The sequence below is a fragment of the Micromys minutus genome (assembly GCF_963924665.1).
Source record: "Micromys minutus genome assembly, chromosome: 15".
In the NCBI taxonomy this organism is placed as follows: domain Eukaryota; kingdom Metazoa; phylum Chordata; class Mammalia; order Rodentia; family Muridae; genus Micromys; species Micromys minutus.
Window position 1 is genome coordinate 7,648,436 of NC_137984.1, and position 19,483 is coordinate 7,667,918.

The 19,483-nt window shown below is 42.2% G+C and overlaps 1 protein-coding gene across 1 annotated transcript in view; it reads right to left on the bottom strand.

Annotated features, from left to right (window-relative positions):
• Positions 1-19,483, bottom strand: part of RNF217 (ring finger protein 217) — a 101,142-nt gene that overhangs the window by 17,313 nt on the left and 64,346 nt on the right. The window contains exon 3 of the mRNA XM_080929320.1: positions 1,267-1,431. Coding sequence (XP_080785446.1) covers positions 1,267-1,431 — 165 coding nt within the window. The remainder of the gene's footprint in view (positions 1-1,266; positions 1,432-19,483) is intronic.

A 19,483-nucleotide genomic window follows, 5' to 3' on the forward strand; every position in this document is an offset into this window, starting at 1 on the left:
TTAGAAGAAAAGAATATATATATACAGGTTTACAGTCAAAACAAGCCATAAAACATGACCTACACTGCTTTATGGTTGTTTTCAGGCGTCATGTAGGTGGTTCCATGGATCATTCCTTTGGCTGTCTAAAGGGCAACTCTTTTGAAAGCCTCTTTACCTTCTTTAAGGGCTGCAGCCCTGCCCACTGTCTCTTAAGCTATTTCTCTGTACTTGTGGAAGCTGCAGACACTGTTAGAGTCCTCAGTGGGTACCCAGCTGCCGTTCCCTCCATCCTTCCATGTCAGGTTAGGATGCTGACAGCATCAATGCGTAACTTTCTGCACTGCCTCCATTCATTCAGAAACCCTCCACTGCATGTCACGGGGCCATTCGTTCAGAGCACAGTTTGAGAACCACGCTGCATGGAAACTGCTTTTATGACTATTTAGAGATGTGAAGTAGAGTCCTGAGGAGTGTTCAGTAGTAGCACCTACTGGCCTGGCCTGAAACTGAGGCATCCTCTGAATGGAGTGCTCGGCACAGAGATAAAGACTGAAATGGGCTCTGTTCTACAGGGCAGAGAAAAGTATGGAAGCCTTAAATCACTACGTACCAATCTCAAAAATTAAGTTAAGCTGGTCTAAAGGCCCAGATACTGAGGAGGCTGAGACAGGACAATCACTTGAACCCAGGAGTTCCAGTTCAGCCTGAGTCACACAGAAAGAACTTCTCCCAAAGAGTTCTTCTTGTCACTAAGTACACAGCATAAATGTCACACTATATGCTATTTACTGTCTATATGTATAAGATAGGATGTGAATTTGACACAGCAAAACATTACATGCTCGATAATACATTAGTTTACAAAATGCTCTTGCTTTAATTTGAATTCACCATTATTAATTCTTTATAATAATTTAAATTTTATTTATCTAGTGCTAGATATCAAGGAGGCAACTGAAAAATTATTCTCAAAGAAAATAAGGCCCGATATGGTTGCCTAAAAGTAAATTTGTTGAGAGATAGTACAAATACTATTCAAACACACACATAACTTTCTAAAGTAAATCTTAAGATTAAAATGTCACACTGTAATGAATGCTAATGACAATAAGACACTATTTATGTGCCCATATGTTCAGTTTGACATATAATTATTCTTTAAGAATGAAGTGGCAGAGCCTCACACAGCTGACTAGGCAGTTATGAACATGCTATATGGCCATGCTGTAAATACTGTGTCTTTAAATGCAGGCGCCATTTCCTGCCTGCTAAGGTTTACCTCACCTTGCACTTTGGACACTTCTGGGCATTTCTCTGCCCATGCTCAATCTCACTGGCCCAGTGACGCAGTAACTTGTCTCCTTTTCGGTACTCCTTGCAGTTTACACCTTCATGCCAAGGAGAGTGGCACTTAAAACACCAGATGAATTGGCACGTGGGACACTGGACCTGTGCAAGAAAAAGTTATTAGTACTCCTGAGACAGGCTGACTATTTTCTATCACTGTGGTAAACACGGTAAACAAAGGCAGGTTGGGTAGGAAAGGGGTTGTTTGGCTTTCACATACCAATTGCAGTCCACCATGAAGGGAAGGGTAGGAACTCAAGGAAAGCAAAGGGCCTGCAGCCGGAACTGAAGCAGAGGCCACGGGGAAATGCTTGCTGGCTTGCTCAGCCTGTTTGCTTACATAACCCAGGACCACCTACCTAGGGTGGCACTGCCCACAGTGGGCTGGGCCCTCCTTTATTATTATTGAAGACAATGCTCTCCTGATGGAGAAATTTTCTCAATAGAGGTTTCTTCTTACCAGATGACCTGAATCTGCGTCAGGTTGACAAAAAAAAAAAAATTAAGCATCATAGTGCCTCAAAGATAAGAATGTCAATGCTCTGGAAAATTAACTAAAAGATAATTATTTGAAATACTTTCCCCCAAACAAACAAGACAAAAATTCCCAACAAAATAGAAATACTCTGCTACTGAAGAGGAAGAAAGTGTTTTGGCAAGAACGGCTTCTTGTTCAGAGCATTCATTGAACTCAGGCATTCATTGAACAAGAGGCATTTTCATTTTGAAAACAATTTGGTTGTTGAAAAATCTCCCCCACTGAGACACAGAGTAAACACCGAAGGCACCAAATCCAAACGCTTTGACCATGTGTCAATTCGCCCGTCCCCTGAGACAACTTTCTAGTCATTTTCATTTCTTTTCATACCAAAGGCTTGCTCAACTCACAAGCACAATGCCAGTGCCATATTGCTGAGTCAGCTTTGAGCAATGAGGGTCCTGTTAGAGAGGTGACAGTATGTGGTCCTGCTGGGAACACCTAGGACACCATCAGAAGGAAGCATTTGTGGTGAACGCCAGTGTACAGAACATGCTCAATGGCGCATCTGTCGGCCATCGACACGGAAGATATCTTTCACGCCCTTTCGTTTTGAACAGCAGTCTTTCTCATTCTCGTTAGGAAGGTGTGGTGATAAACACACACCATCGAATCCCTGAACTCTAGCACCAAATTCTAACATCATCAGATGAGAAGACGTGAGATCCCTTTTAAAGGAGATAAAACAACAAGCCTGAGGATCTGAGGTCAATCCCCAGAACCCATATTTAACTTAGTGAATAGACCTTAATAGTTACAGACCTGGTTTTCGCCTTAAGATGCCATGATGCCTTATTAATTATGACCTTAACCACATTAAAAACCAGTCCTACATAAACGCAGATAGGAACACTGCCTCTTCCTCTGCTGCTCTGTTCAGTTACTGCCCTTAGGAGATGTTCACAACCACAGGCCTGCCACATGGAGTCTGTCTTCTGAAAAAGGATTATCTTCACACAGATGCACCACACCCCCTACCCACTGAGACTGGTCTGACTGTGAGAACTGACACCCGTTCTCCAGCTGGGGGCACTGTTGAGGAAGGTTGTGGAGCCTTTAGGAGGTGAAGCCTTACTGGAAGTGGGTCACTGGGGCAACCCTGAAGATTTAGAGCCTTGCCCCAGTTCCTGTCCACTCTTCTTTCTGGTTGCAGATGCAATGTAGCACACTCCCCAGCATGGCGGGCTGCGTTCTTTTGAATGAAGGTGTTTTGTCAGCAGTGAGGAAGATCACGAGCACACTGCTCAAGGAAAATCAGAGGACAAAGGACATCAGCACCATCTAGGACATTGGTGGAAGCACAGGGCTCATGAAAGCCCATATGTAACGAGTCAAGAGCTTACATTTTCCCAAGAGTGTCTTCAGGTGACTCCTACTGTCTCAGTCAGGGTTTCTATTCCTGCACAAAACTTCATGATCAAGAAGCAAGTTTGGGAGGAAAGGGTTTATTCAGCTCACACTTCCACATTGCTGTTCATCACCAAAGGAAGTCAGGACTGGAACTCAAGCTGGTCAGGAAGCAGGCGCTGATGCAGAGGCCATGGAGGGATGTTACTTACTGAATTGCTTCCCCTGGCTTGCTCAGCCTGCTTTCTTATAGAACCCAGGTCTACCAGCCCAGGGATGGCACCACCCACAATGGGCGGGGCCAGGGATGGCACCACCCACAATAGACTGGGCCCTCCCTCCTTGATCACTAGTTGAGAAAATGCCTTACAGCTGGATCTCATGGAGGTATTTCCTCAACTGACGCTCCTTTCTCTCTAACTCCAGCTTTTTCCAAGTTGACACAAAACCAGCCAGCACAACTGTCCCTTTGTCAACCTGACACACAAACACATCACTATTAAGCCTTACTTTCCTGTTCACTCACAAAATCTAAACAACTCTAAAAGTTCCACAGCATCTACAAATTCTTACATATTAAAATTTCAATCCTTTTAAAATTCAAAGTCTTTTCACAATTCAATATCGCTTAACTGTGGGCTCCACTAAAATACTTTCTTCCTTAAAGAGGGAATAATATCAGGGCACAGTCACAACCAAAAGCAAAATCAACCTATAACTGTCCAATGTCTGGGATCCACTCACGAACTTCTGGGCTCCTCCAAGGGCTTGGGTCACTTCTCCAGCTCTGCCCTTTGTAGCACACACTTGTCTTCTAGACTCCAGCTGCCTGTTCTCCATTGCCGCTGCTGTTCTTGGTGGTCATTTCACGGCACTGGCATCTCCAAAACACTGCTGTCTTCCGCTGCAAGTAGGCGTCACCAATAGGCTCTCTTCATGGTGCCAAGCCTCAAATTCTTTCTTTGTACGACCACTTCAGTCCTGGGCTGTGAACTGCAGCTGAGGCTGCACCTTCGCCAACAGCCTTCCATAGCCTTCAAAACCAGTAGCACCCGGGTGACTCATACACATGACTGAGTCCAGCTGCAGCACGAGGCACAACCTTAGCCATCTCTGGTTTATAATGCCTTATTCACCATGTCCTTAACCACATTCAAACTCAGCCTTATATGAATGCAGATAGCAACACTGCCTGTTTCTCTGCTCCTACGAGTTACTGCCCCCAGGAGATGCCTGTTCACAATCACAGGCCTGTTACATGGAGTTTGCCTTCTGAAATAAAACTATCTTCATACAGGTGCGCCACACTCCCTCCTTCCTACTGGGACTGGTTTGAATGAGAGATGTGATTGATACTAGTCTCCAGCAGGGGGCACTGAAACACAGCCTCTTTGTGCTCTCAGAAAACACTTCCCAGGTTTCACCTCAGTGATGCTGGTCTCTTCTTATTTATTTATTTGTAAAATATTTTATTGGATATTCTATGTGTTTGCATTTCAAATGTTATCCCCCTTTCCCCCTCTCCTGCCCTCCCTCCCCTTGATTCCATGAATATGTTCTCACAATCAACCAACCACTCCTACCTCAGCGCCTTGGCAACCCCCTACAGTGGGAAAATGAGCCTTCCCTGGACCAAAGGCCTCTTCTCCCACTGATGATAGAAAATGCTATCCTCTGATACATATGCAGCTAGAACCATGTGTCTCTCCATGTGTACTCATTGGTTGTTGTTTTAGTCCCTGGGATCTCTGGGGGTTTGGTTGGTTTATATTGTTCTTCCTATGGGGTGGCAAAACCCTTCAGCTACCACATTCTTTCCCTAGCTCCTCCTCTGGAGTCTCCGAGCTCAGTCTGATGGTTGTCTCCAAGAATCTACATCTCTACATACTGACTGCCAGTTGAACCAGCACCATTTATTGAAGACGATGTCTTTTTTCCATTGGATGGTTTTAGCTCCTTTGTCAAAGATTAAGTGACCATAGGTGTGTGGGTTTATTTCTGGGTCTTCAAATCTATTCCAGTGATCTACCTGCTGGTCTCTGTACCAAAACCATGCATGTTTTATGACTACTGCTCTGTAATACAGCTTGAGGTCACGAATGGTGATTCTCCCAGAGGCTGTTTTATTGTTGAGGATAGTTTTCAATATCCTGGGTTTTTTGTTATTTCAAATGAGTTTGCAAATTGTTCTTTCTAACTCTATGAAGAATTAGGTTAAAATTCTGATAGGGATTTCACTGAATCTGTAGATTGCTTTTGGTAAGATGGCCATTTTTACTATGTTGATCCTTCTAATTCATGAGCATGGGAGATCTTTCCACCTTCTGAGATCTTCAATTTTTTTCTTCAGAGACTAAATTCTTATCATACAGATCTTTCACTTGCTTTGTTAGGCTCACACCATAGTCTTTGTGACTACTGTGAAGGGTGTCAATTCTCTAATTTCTTTCTGAGCCTGTTTATTCTTTCAGTAGAGGAAGGCTACTGATTTGTTTGAGTTAATTTTATATCCAGCCACTTTGCTGAAGTTGTTTATCAGCTGTAGGAGTTCTTTTGGGGTCACTTAAGTATACTATCATATTAACTGCAAATAGTAATGTTTGACTTCTTCCTTTCCAATTGTATCCCTTTGACATTGATTTCTTGTCTAATTGCTCTGCCTAGGACTTCTTGTACTATATTGAATAGGTAGGGGGAGAGTGGGCAGCCTTGTTTAGTCCTTGATTTTAGTGGAATTGCTTCAAGTTTGTCAACATTTAGTTTGATGTTGGCTAGTGGTTTGCTATATTTTGCTTTGACTATGTTTAGGTATGGTCCTTAAATTCCTGATCTTCCCAAGACTTTTATCATGAAGGGGTGCTGAATTTTGTCAAATGCTTTCTCAGCATCTAAGGAGATCATCATGTGGTTTTTCCTTAAAGTTTGTTTACATGGTGAATTATGTTGATGGATTTCCATATATTGAACCATCCATGTTTCCCTGAGATTTAACCTAATTGATCATGGTGAAAGATTGTTTTGGTATGTTTTTGAATTTGGTTTGCAAGAATCTTACTGAGTATTTTTGCATCGATGTTAATGATGGAAACTGGTCTGAAGTTCTTTTTCTTTTTAGGGTCTTTGTATACTTTAGGTGTGAGCATAATTGTGGCTTCAAAGAATGAATTGGGTAGTGTTCCTTCTGTTTCCATTTTATGCAATAGTTTGGAGAGTATTGGTATTAGGGCTTCTATGAAGGTCTGATAGAATTCTGCACTAAACCCATCTTTTTTTATTTGAAGACTTTTGATGACTGCTTCTATTTCTTCAGGAGTTATGGGACTGTTTATATGGTTTCTGATCCCGATTTAACTTTGGTACCTGTCTAAAAAATAGTCCATTTCATCCAGATTCCAGTTTTGTTGAATATAGGCTTCTGTAGTAGGAACTAAATTATTTTTTTAATTACCTCAGTTTCTATCATCATGTCTCCCTTTTCATTGCTGATTTTGTTAATTTGGACACCATTTCTGTGCCCTCTAGTTAGTCTGTCTCAGGGTTTATCAATCTTGTTGATTTTCTCAAAGAACCAGCTCTTGGCTTTGTTGATTCTTTGTATAGTTCTTTTGGTTTCTACTTGATTTCAACTCTGAGTTTTACTCCTTTTGGGTGTATCTGCTTCTTTTTGTTCTAGAGCTTTCAGGTGTGCTATCAAGTTGTTAGTGTGTGCTCTCTCCAGTTTCTTTTTGGAGGCACTCAGAGCTGTGTTTTCTTCTTAGTACTGTTTCCAATGCATCCCATAAGTTTGGTTATGTTGTGCCTTCATTTTCATTAAATTCTAAAGAAATCCTCAAGTTCTTTCTTTATGTCTTCCTTGACTAAGTTACCATTGAATAGAACATTGTTCAGTTTCCGTGTGTATGTGGGTTTTTTGTTGATTTTGTTGATTGAAGACCAACCTTAGTCCATGGTGATCTGATAGGACGCATGGGAGTATTTCGATCTTCTTGTATACGTTGAGGCCTGTTTTGTGACCAATTATATGGTCAATTTTGGAGAAGGTATCATGAGGTGCTGAGAAAAAGGTGTATCCTTTTGTTTTAGGATGAGATGTTCTAAAGATGTCTTTTAAATCCATTTATTTTATAAGCTCTGCTAGTTTCACTGTGTCTCTGTTTAGTTTTTGCTTCTATGATCTGTCCATTGATGAGAGTGGAGTGCTGAAGTCTCTATTATTGTGTGTGGTACAATATATGCTTTGAAATGTAGTAAAGTTTCTTTTATGATTGTGGGTGCCCTTGCATTGGAGCATAGGTGTTCAGAATTGAGAGTTCTTCTTGATAAATTTGTCCTTTGATGAGCATGAAGTGACCTTTATTATCTATTTTGATAACTTTTGGTTGAAAATCTATTTTATTAGATAGAATGGCTATTCCAGCTTGTTTTTTGGGACCATTTCCTGGACAATTTTTCCTAGCCTTTTACTCTGAGGTAGTGTCTGTCTTTGTCACTGATATGAGTTTCCTGTGTGCAGCAAAGTGCTTTATCCTGTTTACTTAACCAGTCTGTTAGTCTGTGTCTTTTTATTGGGGAATTGAGTCCATTGATGTTAAGAGATATTAAAAAAATGGTGATTTTTGTTTCCTGTTATTTTTGTTGTTAGAGGCAGAATTATGTTTGTGTGCTTATCTTCTTTTGGATTTGTTGAAAGAAGATTACTTTCTTGCTTTTCCTAGGGTGTAGATTCCCTCCTTGTACTGGAATTTTCCATCTATTATCCTTTATAGGGTTGGATTTATGGACAGATATTATGTAAATTTGGTTTCATAATGGAATATCTTGGTTTCTCCATCAATGTTAACTGAGAGTTTTGCTGTAGATTGTAGCCTGGGCTGGCATTTGTGTTCTCTTAGGGTCTGTATGCCATCTGTCCAGGATCTTCTTCTAGCTTTCATTGTTTGTTGAGAAGTTTGGTGCCATTCTGATAGGTTTACCTTTAAATGTTACGTGATCTTTTTCCCTTACTTTAATATCCTTTCTTCATTTGGTATTTTGACTATTATGTGTTGGGAGAAATTTCTTTTCTAGTCCAATCTATTTGGAGTTCTATAGGAGTCTTGTATGTTCATGGACATCTTTCTTTAAGTTAGTGAAGTTTTCTTCTATAATTTTGTTGAAGATATTTACTGGGCCTTTTAGTTGGGAGTCTTTGCTCTCTTCTACACCTATTATCCTTAGGTTTGGTTTTCTCATTCTGTCCTGAATTTCCTGGATGCTTTGGGTTAGGATTTTTTCCCATTTTGCATTTTCTTTGATTATTGTGTCAATGTTTTCTGTGGTTATCTTCTGTACCGAAGACTCTTCCTTCTATCTCTTGTATTTTGTTGGCAATGCTTGCTTCAATGACTCCTGATCTTTTTCCTAGGTAATCTATATTCAGGGTTGTGTCTTTATTGTGATTTCTTTATTGTTTCTATTTCCAATTTTGGATCCTGGGTGGTTTTATTCTATTCTTTCACTTATTTGGTTGTGTTTTCCTGTAGCTCTTTAAGTGAATTTTGTTTCCTCTTTGAAGGCTTCTACTTGTTTACCTCTTTTCTCTTGCATTTCTTTAAGGGAGTTATTTATGTCCTTCTTAAAGTCCTCTATCATTATCATGAGGTGTGATTTTAAGTCCAAATCTTGTTTTTCTAGTGTGTTGTTAAACCCACTACTTGCTGTGGTGGAAGAACTGAGTTCTGATGTTGCCATGTTGTCTTGGTTTCTGTTGCTTAGGTTCTTGTGTTTGCCTCTTGCCATCTTGTTATCTATTATGATGCTAGTTGATCTTTGTCTTCTCTGGAGCTTGTCCCTCTTCTGGGCCTGTGAGCTTAGGAGTGACAGCACTCCTGGGTGCTCAGCTCTCTGGAGGCACATTGTGGGTCCTGATGGCAGTGGAACAGCCTTAGCTTGGGGCAGATGGGGACCAAAAGAATCTGCTGGTCTCTTTTAAATCACCACTAATTTCTTAGTTCTAGCTAACCAAAATCAACAGTCCTAGTAATACAAAGGTTTAGCTTTAGTGGTTCTGGTATTTTGTTAATCACAGCTGATTCTTCAGCCCCAGCTAAACAAAACCACAGAATCCTCACAATCAAAACAGCAATGGCCCTGATAATAGTCTTTAATCTTCCCTCTGAAACTTCACAAACCAGGCCTCCATCATTTGTACTGTTCTCAACATTATTTCCCAAGCTCCTACAGAACATCCCACAGAGCTCTTAACAACCAATGGCTCTTCTAGCCCAAAGTTCTAAAGTCCTTCCACAGTTCTCCCCAAAACAGTCAGGTTGTCACAGGAATACCTCTCTTTTGGTACCAACTTATGTATTAGTCAAAGATCTACAGAGTCACAGACATGTGGAATGTCTCTATACAGTCAGGAAATTTTTTATGATGGCTTACAATCTGTAGTCCAACTCTCCAACAATGGTCAGCTGTGAATGGGAATCCCAAGGATCTAGTAGTTGCTCAGTCCCACAAGGCTAGTTGTTTCAGCTGGTCTTCTATAGATGTAGGTTCCTACAGATGTGCTGGCAAGTAATTGCAAGCAGGCGAAGAAGAGTAAATCTTCCTTCTTCTAATGTCCTTATGTAGGTCTCCAACAGAAGGTGTGGCCCAGATTAAAGGTGTGTACTACCACGCCTGGATCTGGGACTGGTTTTATACCAGGCTGACCTTGAACTCAGAGATTTCACCTTAGTCTCCTGGGATTAAAGGCATGTTCTACCTTGCCTGAGCCTAAGCTTGTCATAGCCACTATGCCTCAAGATCTCCATGTCAAGATCCAGGTCAGAAACTTGTGTCTCCCAGCCTCAAGATCTGAAGTTGACAACAAGAAATAGCCATTATACATACCTATGGTAACGTTTGAAAAGGACCAATCTATTCCCTCCATCTCTTTGACTACCTACTACCAGACCCAGAAATTCTCCCAAATACATGTAGCTACTGGTTGACAAGCTGCCTACAGAATAGTGACATTTGTTTTGGCAGCAGATGTCATCCCCTCTCTAATGAAGAGAAGCAAGCTGTACCTTCTCTCCTTAGATGCAAGATAGGGACTCACATACATCTGGCCTTTACTGTGGAGGCAACGGCCAGGAGACAAGTGGGTGCAGATCCCCGGAGAACACAACTGAAATCGGCCTGTACATTTCTGCTTCTCCTGAAGCCTGCTCTCTTCCTTCCCGTTTCTAGGAGGTTGTGAGTGTGTGTAGGGGATGTGTTTAGGAAACCGCATTGGTGTGGCCTGAGAGAGATCACTTCTTTGCTTTCTCTAATTGAAAAGGATGTAATTAACATGATGTTTCCTGAAAATGTTTCTTGCTTCAAAGTGACTCCCCTGTGCTCCCCAGACATATTCAGAACCTTTAGCAGGAGAGTTATATTAGGTGTACAGATATCCAATCTCCCCAAGAGTCCAAGAACTCTCTGAGCTAGTCTCCACCTGCCCCCTGGATGCCCAAAATTAGTAACACAAACCACAGGACATTAGTAAGTTCTCTGTAAAAGGAATCTGACTGCATCCGGGAACTAATGTGGCACTACCACAGCGACAGATAACATTTTCTAAACGTTTTATCTTTCTTGCGTTTTAGTGATCGTCTTGAATAAAGTGCAAATGCTTCTGTGTGAGTTAAATACAAACTAACTTCATAAGACATTTGTGACACTATAAACACATTACCTTTTGCAGGAATCCTTTCCATAAGGACACTAAAGGTGGCTGCCCTAAGAAGTGGTGTTTTCCTGTAAACTCATCAACTGAAACCCCCCCCCCCCCCCCCAGAAAAAAGAAACACTCAAGAATAAGAATCTCAAATAAAGAAAACTGCAGGTAAGTTTTCACTAAATTCCCATATTCCTATAGTTTTAAATTTTTATTTGAGTATATGTATGGAGTATGAATGTGTGGGTTCATGTGGCTTTCTGCACTTGTGTGTGGAGGTCAGAGGTCAATGTCTGATGTTCTCTTCTCTCGCCCTTTTTCTTATTTTTGAGACAGGGTTTCTCAGTGAACCTGGAGCATCCCACTTGGCATCAGCCTTTCTCCAAGCCTCCCAGGTTGGGGATCACAGATACACATTGCAACTCCAGCTTCTGTGTAGGTGTAGGGCTCTGAACCCAGATTCTTCAATTTCTACAATTTATACATCAAGTACTTAACCAAACGGGCCGAGGGCCAGCCCTGTAATTTTAAATAAATCACAAAACTACTATTTGTTATGCTAAAGGTGTTAGACAACATCTATGCATAGGTGAATCACTCTGAAGATGAGCGCTACCTCAGTTTCCCATGAGGGAGTTCTTTAATTCTAACTCCTGGTTAAGTATATTCTCAATAATGAACCAATGACCCTCTGTCAGCCAAAGTCCACCTGCAGTACTAGATAAGTCCCAGTGAGCACACGCAGAAACAAGTATTCTAACAGCCAGAACTGAGAGGGCATTCAGCTAGCTTACCCTGTTTCCAATAAACAGGCTCTATAAATCCCTATAACCCTACCACATGGTAGAAATGGTTCAGACCCTCCTTGTATGAATCATCTAAAAATCAGCCTATGGTATGTCCTAAAGAATCTAACCAGTGTAATAAATTATCAGAAAATATGAGTTATAAGATTTTAAGAAAAGAAAAATCGTTTTCTTCTGTTCTTCCTTTTTTTATCCTTTTCCCCTCTTTCTTTTTCCTTCTCTTCTTCCCCTCCTTCAAAAGGGAAAACGTGAGGATGTACAGCTTTTACAAAGGGGAAGAAGAGTCTGATATATAGATTCGAACACTTCCAAGAAGCACTATTTGATCCTTTTAAACATCCAGTCCTAAAGCCAGAGTAGTAACAGTAGCCAGATTCTCCTGGCAGACTCACAATATCCTACTCTCTAAAATGTCACTGTCTATTGGGATTTTTTTCTATTAGTACAGGAAACTTCACATTTCACGAGGCAAGGTCCCTTAATAGAGTCCAGGTGTAGTCAAATGAACCTTCACTGAGGGTTGCCCAGGAGGTATGAAACCAAGCTAAAAGAGGGGAGTTTGAAAGACTGGGGACCAAAAGTAGAAAAAACACAGAGTCACACAGGGCAGGATAAGGTCTATCAAGATACTAAGCTTATCTAACTAAATATGCAACCTTGCTAACATCTTATAATAACACCAACTTCATGGCTAGCATTACACATTTCATACACATTCATTTATACAATACATTCACCTCAAAACTTAAAAAAAAAAAAAAACTATTTTCAAGCAGAATGTATGTCTTTCTAGGGTGATGTATCAGAACCTGCAAAGGACTGTTGTGGATTTGATCCCCCAGATTACACAGAACATAGGACACTGAGGGACCGGAGAGACCCTGTCCCTAATTGGTTTTGATTGGTAAGTAAAGTTACTACTGGTGGCCAATGGAAGGGCAGGGAGACAGAGGTGGGACTTTAGGATTCCTGGGCAAGGGACTGAGGAGGAAGAGAGACAGTGCCATGCCAGGAAAGGAGTAGATGCCTACACAGCTGTCCTGTAATGCTGGGGAACTCAGCTGGAGAGGTCTGGGTTCAGGGCAGCCAAGATGGAACATAGGTTTTAGTAAGTAATACCTCAGGAATCGGAGGGAAGAGTGTTAGCCACATAAAGATTTGGAAGTGGCCCAGCCATTGAGCTGCTTAAGGCATATTAAAATATAAAGGCTGTGTGTGTGTGTGTGTATGCGTGTGTGTGTGTGTGTGTGTGTGTGTGTGTGTGTTTCATTCAGAAACCCAAAACATTGGGGCAGGTAGCAAGGAGCAACACTGCCATTGCCACCGCTGCTGCCACCACCACCACCACAGCCGAGGCTTTGATTAGTGTGGCCCTAAATGGGAAACGCAACAGGGATTTCCCCAAAGAGCCTCTTTCTCTCATCCAAGATCACAGTTACACAACAGCTCACCTGGAAATGCTTTGTAGACTCTTTCTCAACTCAGAAAGCAAGGAAGCGACTGAGGCCACATCTTGTCCCAGGACCCACATTTTCACTAATGTATAAAAGAGGAGAGGAACTGGAAAATTCTGTCTTGAGCTACCTCATCCCTAGGCCAGTGTGGGACCTCACTGGGTTTATACAATGGGAGAGTAAACAAGAACAGGCAGGTTTACAGAGGACAAAAGAGAAGAAAGGCACAGTCCCAACCCTTCTTGTTCCTGAACATCTTTGGACTACTGTACACCAGCCCTAGATGTGGCTAACTTACCTCCTCCTGGCTGGTAAACAGCAAAAATGATTCTTTGTTGCCTTGTTCTAAAACCTCAAGAGACAAGGTGATGAAGGAAAACAAACTCACTTCTAAACACTACTGAGGTCAATTTATGTTAGCTTTAGGTTTGAATTATTAATATAATTTATGGTATTTAGGGGTAGCTATAAGGATAAAATATCAGGTGAATTTCAATATGTAACTGTTAGAAGGGCAGGAAATGTTTCTAAAAATATAGCTGTTTTATGAAATCAAGAAAGAAAGACAGGTGTGTTTGACAAGGCCCCTCATGAATAAACAAAGGGAGAAGGAAATGTGTTCATAACACCTAGTGGGCTTGCATCACCACAGAGCATCAACAAGTGCTTCAAGGTTAACATATGCAACACACCCTTTGTTTAACTGGCTGGACGGCTTCATTTTTATCTCTGTGTGAAAGAAGGTTTGAAAAGCTCCATTTGTTTTCTGTCAGCCGCTAGCGTGGACGATGTGTCAGGTCAGTCAGGAGCTGCACTGACCCCGGCTGACTGGCAGTCTGCTGCTCATTTGTACTGGAGAGATGGTGGGGGAGAGCGGGATGTGGAAAGGAGAGCAGAGATACTGATTTCACATTCATGGGGAAGCCTAGAATATTTTTGCACATAGATACTCTCTTGTCATTTCAGTCAGAAGAAATGCTAAGCACATTCTATACCACCTGCTCACCCAGTAGCCTTCTGGAAGCCCTTAGGAAATTATTTTCACCGCATGCCGAAATAGCGTGTGTGTACAGCTTAGGGACCCAGAGGCCTGTGACCATTACAGAAGGGTGGAAAAGTGCAGGACTTTCTGCAGGATGTCTGTCTGGCGGGTGGTTCTGTCTATCTGATGGTGAGTCACAGCACCATTGTGCAAATACCCCAGTTGAGCTTAATAACCCTTGTGATGAATGAAGGGCTGTTATTAGTTTTACCTTCTGGAGCCACAGAGGTGCCTTTGAGATGTTCCCTGTGTTGAGATGCAAGGCCTTCAACTCAAACTGAGTCAGAATGAAGAGTGGCTCATTCTTAGTCTTCACTTGGGAGGAGAGGGGGGCTTCGAATTGAAGGGTCTCAGTAACCACAAGTAGCTGCTACTGGTCCCCGGTGATAAACTGTCCTCTCTACTTCTCGCCCTGAAACAGCAGAGCTCTCACTTTCTTCATTATAATAAGTTTAGTTATTATGATGGATACTCGATTGTCCACTTGACTGGAACTAATTAAAACCCAAGTGGCTGGGTAAACCGATAAGAGACTTCTCTTAATTAAACCATTTGAAGTGTGAAGACACCTTTAATCTGGATCTTTCAAGGTAGGAAATCCACCCTTAATCTGGCCACATCTATACACAGAACAGGGGAGAAGGAAGGTCCTTACTTCCTGCCTGCTTGCTCTCTCGTTCACTGGCAGTAGAGCCTTCTTCCGGATTCTGGTGTACACTGAAAGCCTCGAGTGGGCTGAAGTACCAGATTCTTGGACTTTCTGTCGGGAGGCAGCTAATGTTGCTGTATCTGGGCCACAACCTATAAGCCACTCCAATAAATTCTTTCTTTTCCTTATATCTTGTTCCTTTCATCTACCTCTTTCTCTCATATGTATATGTAATATAATTAAATATTTATACAGATAGACTGATACATGGTAAATAGATGATAAATAAATTCTATCAGTTCTGATCTAGGGCATCCTTACTAATCAAGTGAGAAGTCTCTCTTCCTACAACCCCCTACTACTGATGACCTCTATAAATCACTTCTGAGTCATGGTTCATGGATATCCCTCTGATGTCCCTGTGGGTCTTTACACATCAACATGTTTCTAACTCAAGTGATCTATTCTGATCTAAACAACCTAGCTTGCCGCCCTCCTCCCAGACAGCCAATCTCACCCTCTCCTATCCCTGCCATCCATTTCTTGCCCTATCATTGCCTCTGTCTCTACTCTTTATGACTCTCCTCCCTTCTTGATACTCAGGACTGTTGATCTCGTTCCTTTGCCCAACCATAATGACCACAGTGGTTTCTGGTACGTGTGCAGCATTATGTCAGTCATGGTGCCAATCTTTATATATGTGATTTCATTCAATCCTCACCATAGCCTCAGAGCACAGGTACAGATGGATAAACTAAACTCAAGGTTACTGGAGGAGGTGTGACAGGGTGAGAATAAAAATCACGCTTACCCACGTTGGCAAACTCAACACTGAAAATTTTAATAACCTTTCTAATCGCTCCCACCTTTTCTCCTCTCCTGCTCCAACACTTTCCATCTAGATTTATTCCAGGACATTTATTATTATTTACATGTTGGCCACTCATTAGTTCCTGTAGCAAGTAGAAGTCGTAAGAGTGCTGGCAAGTTTGCAGTTGCTTATCAACAATGAATGAAGTCAGCCTGGACCTGCCCCCGCACCAGGTGGAAGGAGAGGCTCTAACCAGATGCCACACAAATGTCCAGTAAAATCCCAAATGACAGCCTCTTTGGAGACACACTTGGGTGTCTCTAGTTGTCATGTGAGTACATTGAAGCCACATTAATTTTCCCATGTTTGCAACTTGACAGGCATTAAGTATGACATCGGGGCATTTAGAGGAATGGTTTAGGCAAGAAATTGTATTTTTAATCAGAAATTGAAGTCAGCCTTATAGAAATGGAACTGTATACATTTTTGATCTTATGGCATGAGTTACTGGGAGAAATGTAAATACTTTGAAGGAAAAAGTAAAATTGACTTGACAAGGTTGTCTTGGTATATATTTCTCAACTCAGGAAAGCACTTATTCAATGTGATATCAATTTGATGGTGTTTAGAATACAGCACATTTTATTCAAATTATTGCCAGATGCAAACTCTTAGCTGGGGACCCAGAGATACAAATGAGTGCTCAAGAGTTCTGATTACCTGCAAAGGCTGCAGTCTATCTGCCCTGTTGGTATCTGTTAAATAAATATTTAACAGATGGTCTTTACAAAAAACACAAAAATGAAAGGCCTAGATACAGCAGTTTTGATCCTTATGCGAGAAGCATCCTTCAGCTAGAAAATGGCAAATGACTGTCACATTTTAAATCAATTTTAGCCTGCTCCCTGAAGTGCTTCTGTCTTGATAGACAAAACCATAGTAAGAGTGACTGATATCTTAGAATGACGCTGTGACTTAGTGATTCAAGAACAGCACTACTGAAATAAATGTGAAAAAGGCAAAACCTGTGTACAGCTATAAATACCATAAAGAGATACTAAATTATTTGGAAACATTAGAAATTACAGGCAACACTTTTTTGTTAATATACGTCCTAGTTTGAGTGTCAGTGTTAGCAACAGCCAGGTGTGCCTGACTCACTATGAAGGGGCTGCTCCCCCAACTCTCCTGCTCTTCCCTTCTTGCTCCCACTCTCTCCCCGTTCCCTTCCCCCTCCTCTATTCAGGTGCTCATGGCTAGCCTCTCCTCTTCCTCTCCCTCCCTCTGTCTCTATCCTGTCTCTGTCTCTCTCTGTCTGTCTGTCTTTCTGTCTCTCTCTCTCCTCCCCCCTTCTCTCTCTCTGCCTTTATTACCCTTTTAACCTGCCTCCCCACATCCTGAATAAACTCTATTCTATACCTTCATGTGGTGGATCCCTCAGGGTAAAGAGATACCTCAGCATGGGCCCACAGAGGCACCCCTTCCCCAATGCCTGACGATGCCTACACAGAACAAATCCACCCCTCTCTGTATCTTTTATAAACACATTATTGAGCACTTTACTAAACTGGAAGTGAATTTAGTTATTGAGATAGATGATTAAAATACATCAAAATGGAGGGGGAAAGCTCCCATCTGCTCACCTCAAGTATCAAAATTTTATCGTCAACTTCCCGTGCTATCTGAAAGCATGTATGCCATGGGGCTTGCTGGCATGACCATGTCAGCACCATCCTGACCTCGGTATCAAGATACTTCTGAGCACATAAACTGGGTGGTGCTGGCTGATGTACAGCTTGGGTTTTCATGGTGAGAGATGCTATGTGAACACTACACTAAAGTAGTAAGAAGTCCCGCTCCAGGAAGCCTGCCTCAAAACATGGCCAGCACAGAACAGAATCGATGTCTCTTGGCGGCTGGTGTTTTTCTCCTCTAAGGGAATAAACAGGAGCAACAACAGTAGTCTTACCTACAGCCAGCCGCAGCCTTGCTCTTGCTGAACTCTGCAGAACAACTGTTCCGACTGACATGAACTCCGTGGGGTGGCATTTAGGGACAGAAGTTGGACGTCGTGGGTATGCCCCTGAGGACAGACGGAGACCCAGCCCGTCCCTTCTCGTTGGCTTCCTCGGTCACTCTCCAGTTTCCAGTTACTCACCACAGACCCCAAGACAACGGAGACAGCAAAGCACTGACCAGGCTAGAAGGCCATCTTCTCCCCTTGTAAAATGCATTTGTTACAGTGACATAAAGCTGTCGGCCACATACCTAGCTTGAGATCCTTACCCCAAACCCTGAAGATGTCAACTGCTTTATTCTGAACATTTCTTTTGTTCTAAATTTCTGCTTTCCTCAAAGCAACTTTTTTTTTCCTGGTCCATTTGCTCTTTTGCTCCTCTGCTTAACTACAACCAAAAGAATGCTATTTATTGGGATATATTATCTAAACACCTGTGGTTCACTCAAAACTACACACAGCGAAATATACATGCAAGGTGATAAATTATGCTTATCCTGACATGGTTTTGATAAAACTAGACATATTTAATTCTTACAATAATTGTAGCTTAAGTTATAGTACTTGTTGCCAATTTAGTAATAACACTTAAATTACTCAATTATTTTCACTTTGATTCAATTATGCACTCATGTTTTAATTGCCAAATTCCATAACTGGGTATTATTTTATATGTATATCTAATTGTGAAAGTAATTTAGGAAAAAACCCACAATACTCCTAAGTTATGTAAAGACACAGTTTAGTTCTAAAACTAAAAGACTAGTTCTAAAACTAATCTTGTCTTGATAACATTAATAAAACAACCTAAGACTACACATCGTCCAACAAAAATGTTCTATTAAGATCCCACATCCTCGGGCATGATTTCATAAGCTCAAGACGGCATGCTCTGCAGAAGATGAACAAAAATCATTCCTGACGGCTAAGTGCTAGAGACTAGAGAACACAGCAACACCACACATAAAGATACTAAAGAGTCCGAGCAGCTGCCGAGGCCAGTTAGTCATGGAGAGACTTGGGCTCTCGCTCCCCAGGACCACGGTGAGCAGAGGAACTCACTCATAACCGGTCTCCTTGAGGCTACAGGATCCATAATGGTGTGGCCACTGCTTCAGAGACACAGCACACGGGCAGGAACTGCCCTAAATGAAGAGGCCTTGAAACAGCCGCTTGCTGGGATGGGAGGAAGGACACAGGACATACTGCAGCGGCCTGATTGCCCCATCCTAAAAGTCCTCTACTCTGCTGCTGCTCAGGCTCCTGGTGACGTGCCATGTTTCAAGACATTGTTCTGGGTAGGGCTGACACAAGCTTGTGTCTTGACAGCTCCCGAGGCTGCATCCCACAACCGACCCTAGGACTGCTGTCCTCGGTCTTGCCCTACTGTGGCAACCTGTCAGTGCTGCAGGTCTGATTTCTCTCAACTGCCTACAGAGTTATTTCAAACCTGTGAAGACTTCTTACAAGACTCAGCCTGCCCAGTCTTATCTCAGCTGCTCCTCTCCCTTCCCTCCTACGGTTTCCAGCACACCCGCCTCAGCCTCTGGGCCTAGGCACTGACTCAGGCTTTCTCAGCATTGCTCTCCTTCGTGTCAGCTGAACAATTCCTGCAGGTTATTGTTAACATCCCTCGGGTGTCTACCCCACCACTGTACCTGTGCTTTTCAAATGTCTCCTTCTGCAGCAGACTGAATCTTAAGCAGCCGCCACCCCCATTCCTTTAAGGTAAAGAAAGGCTTGTTCTCAGTGAGAGGTGTTGGACCTTAAGGAGGCAAGACCTAAAGGTCAGGAGGCTAC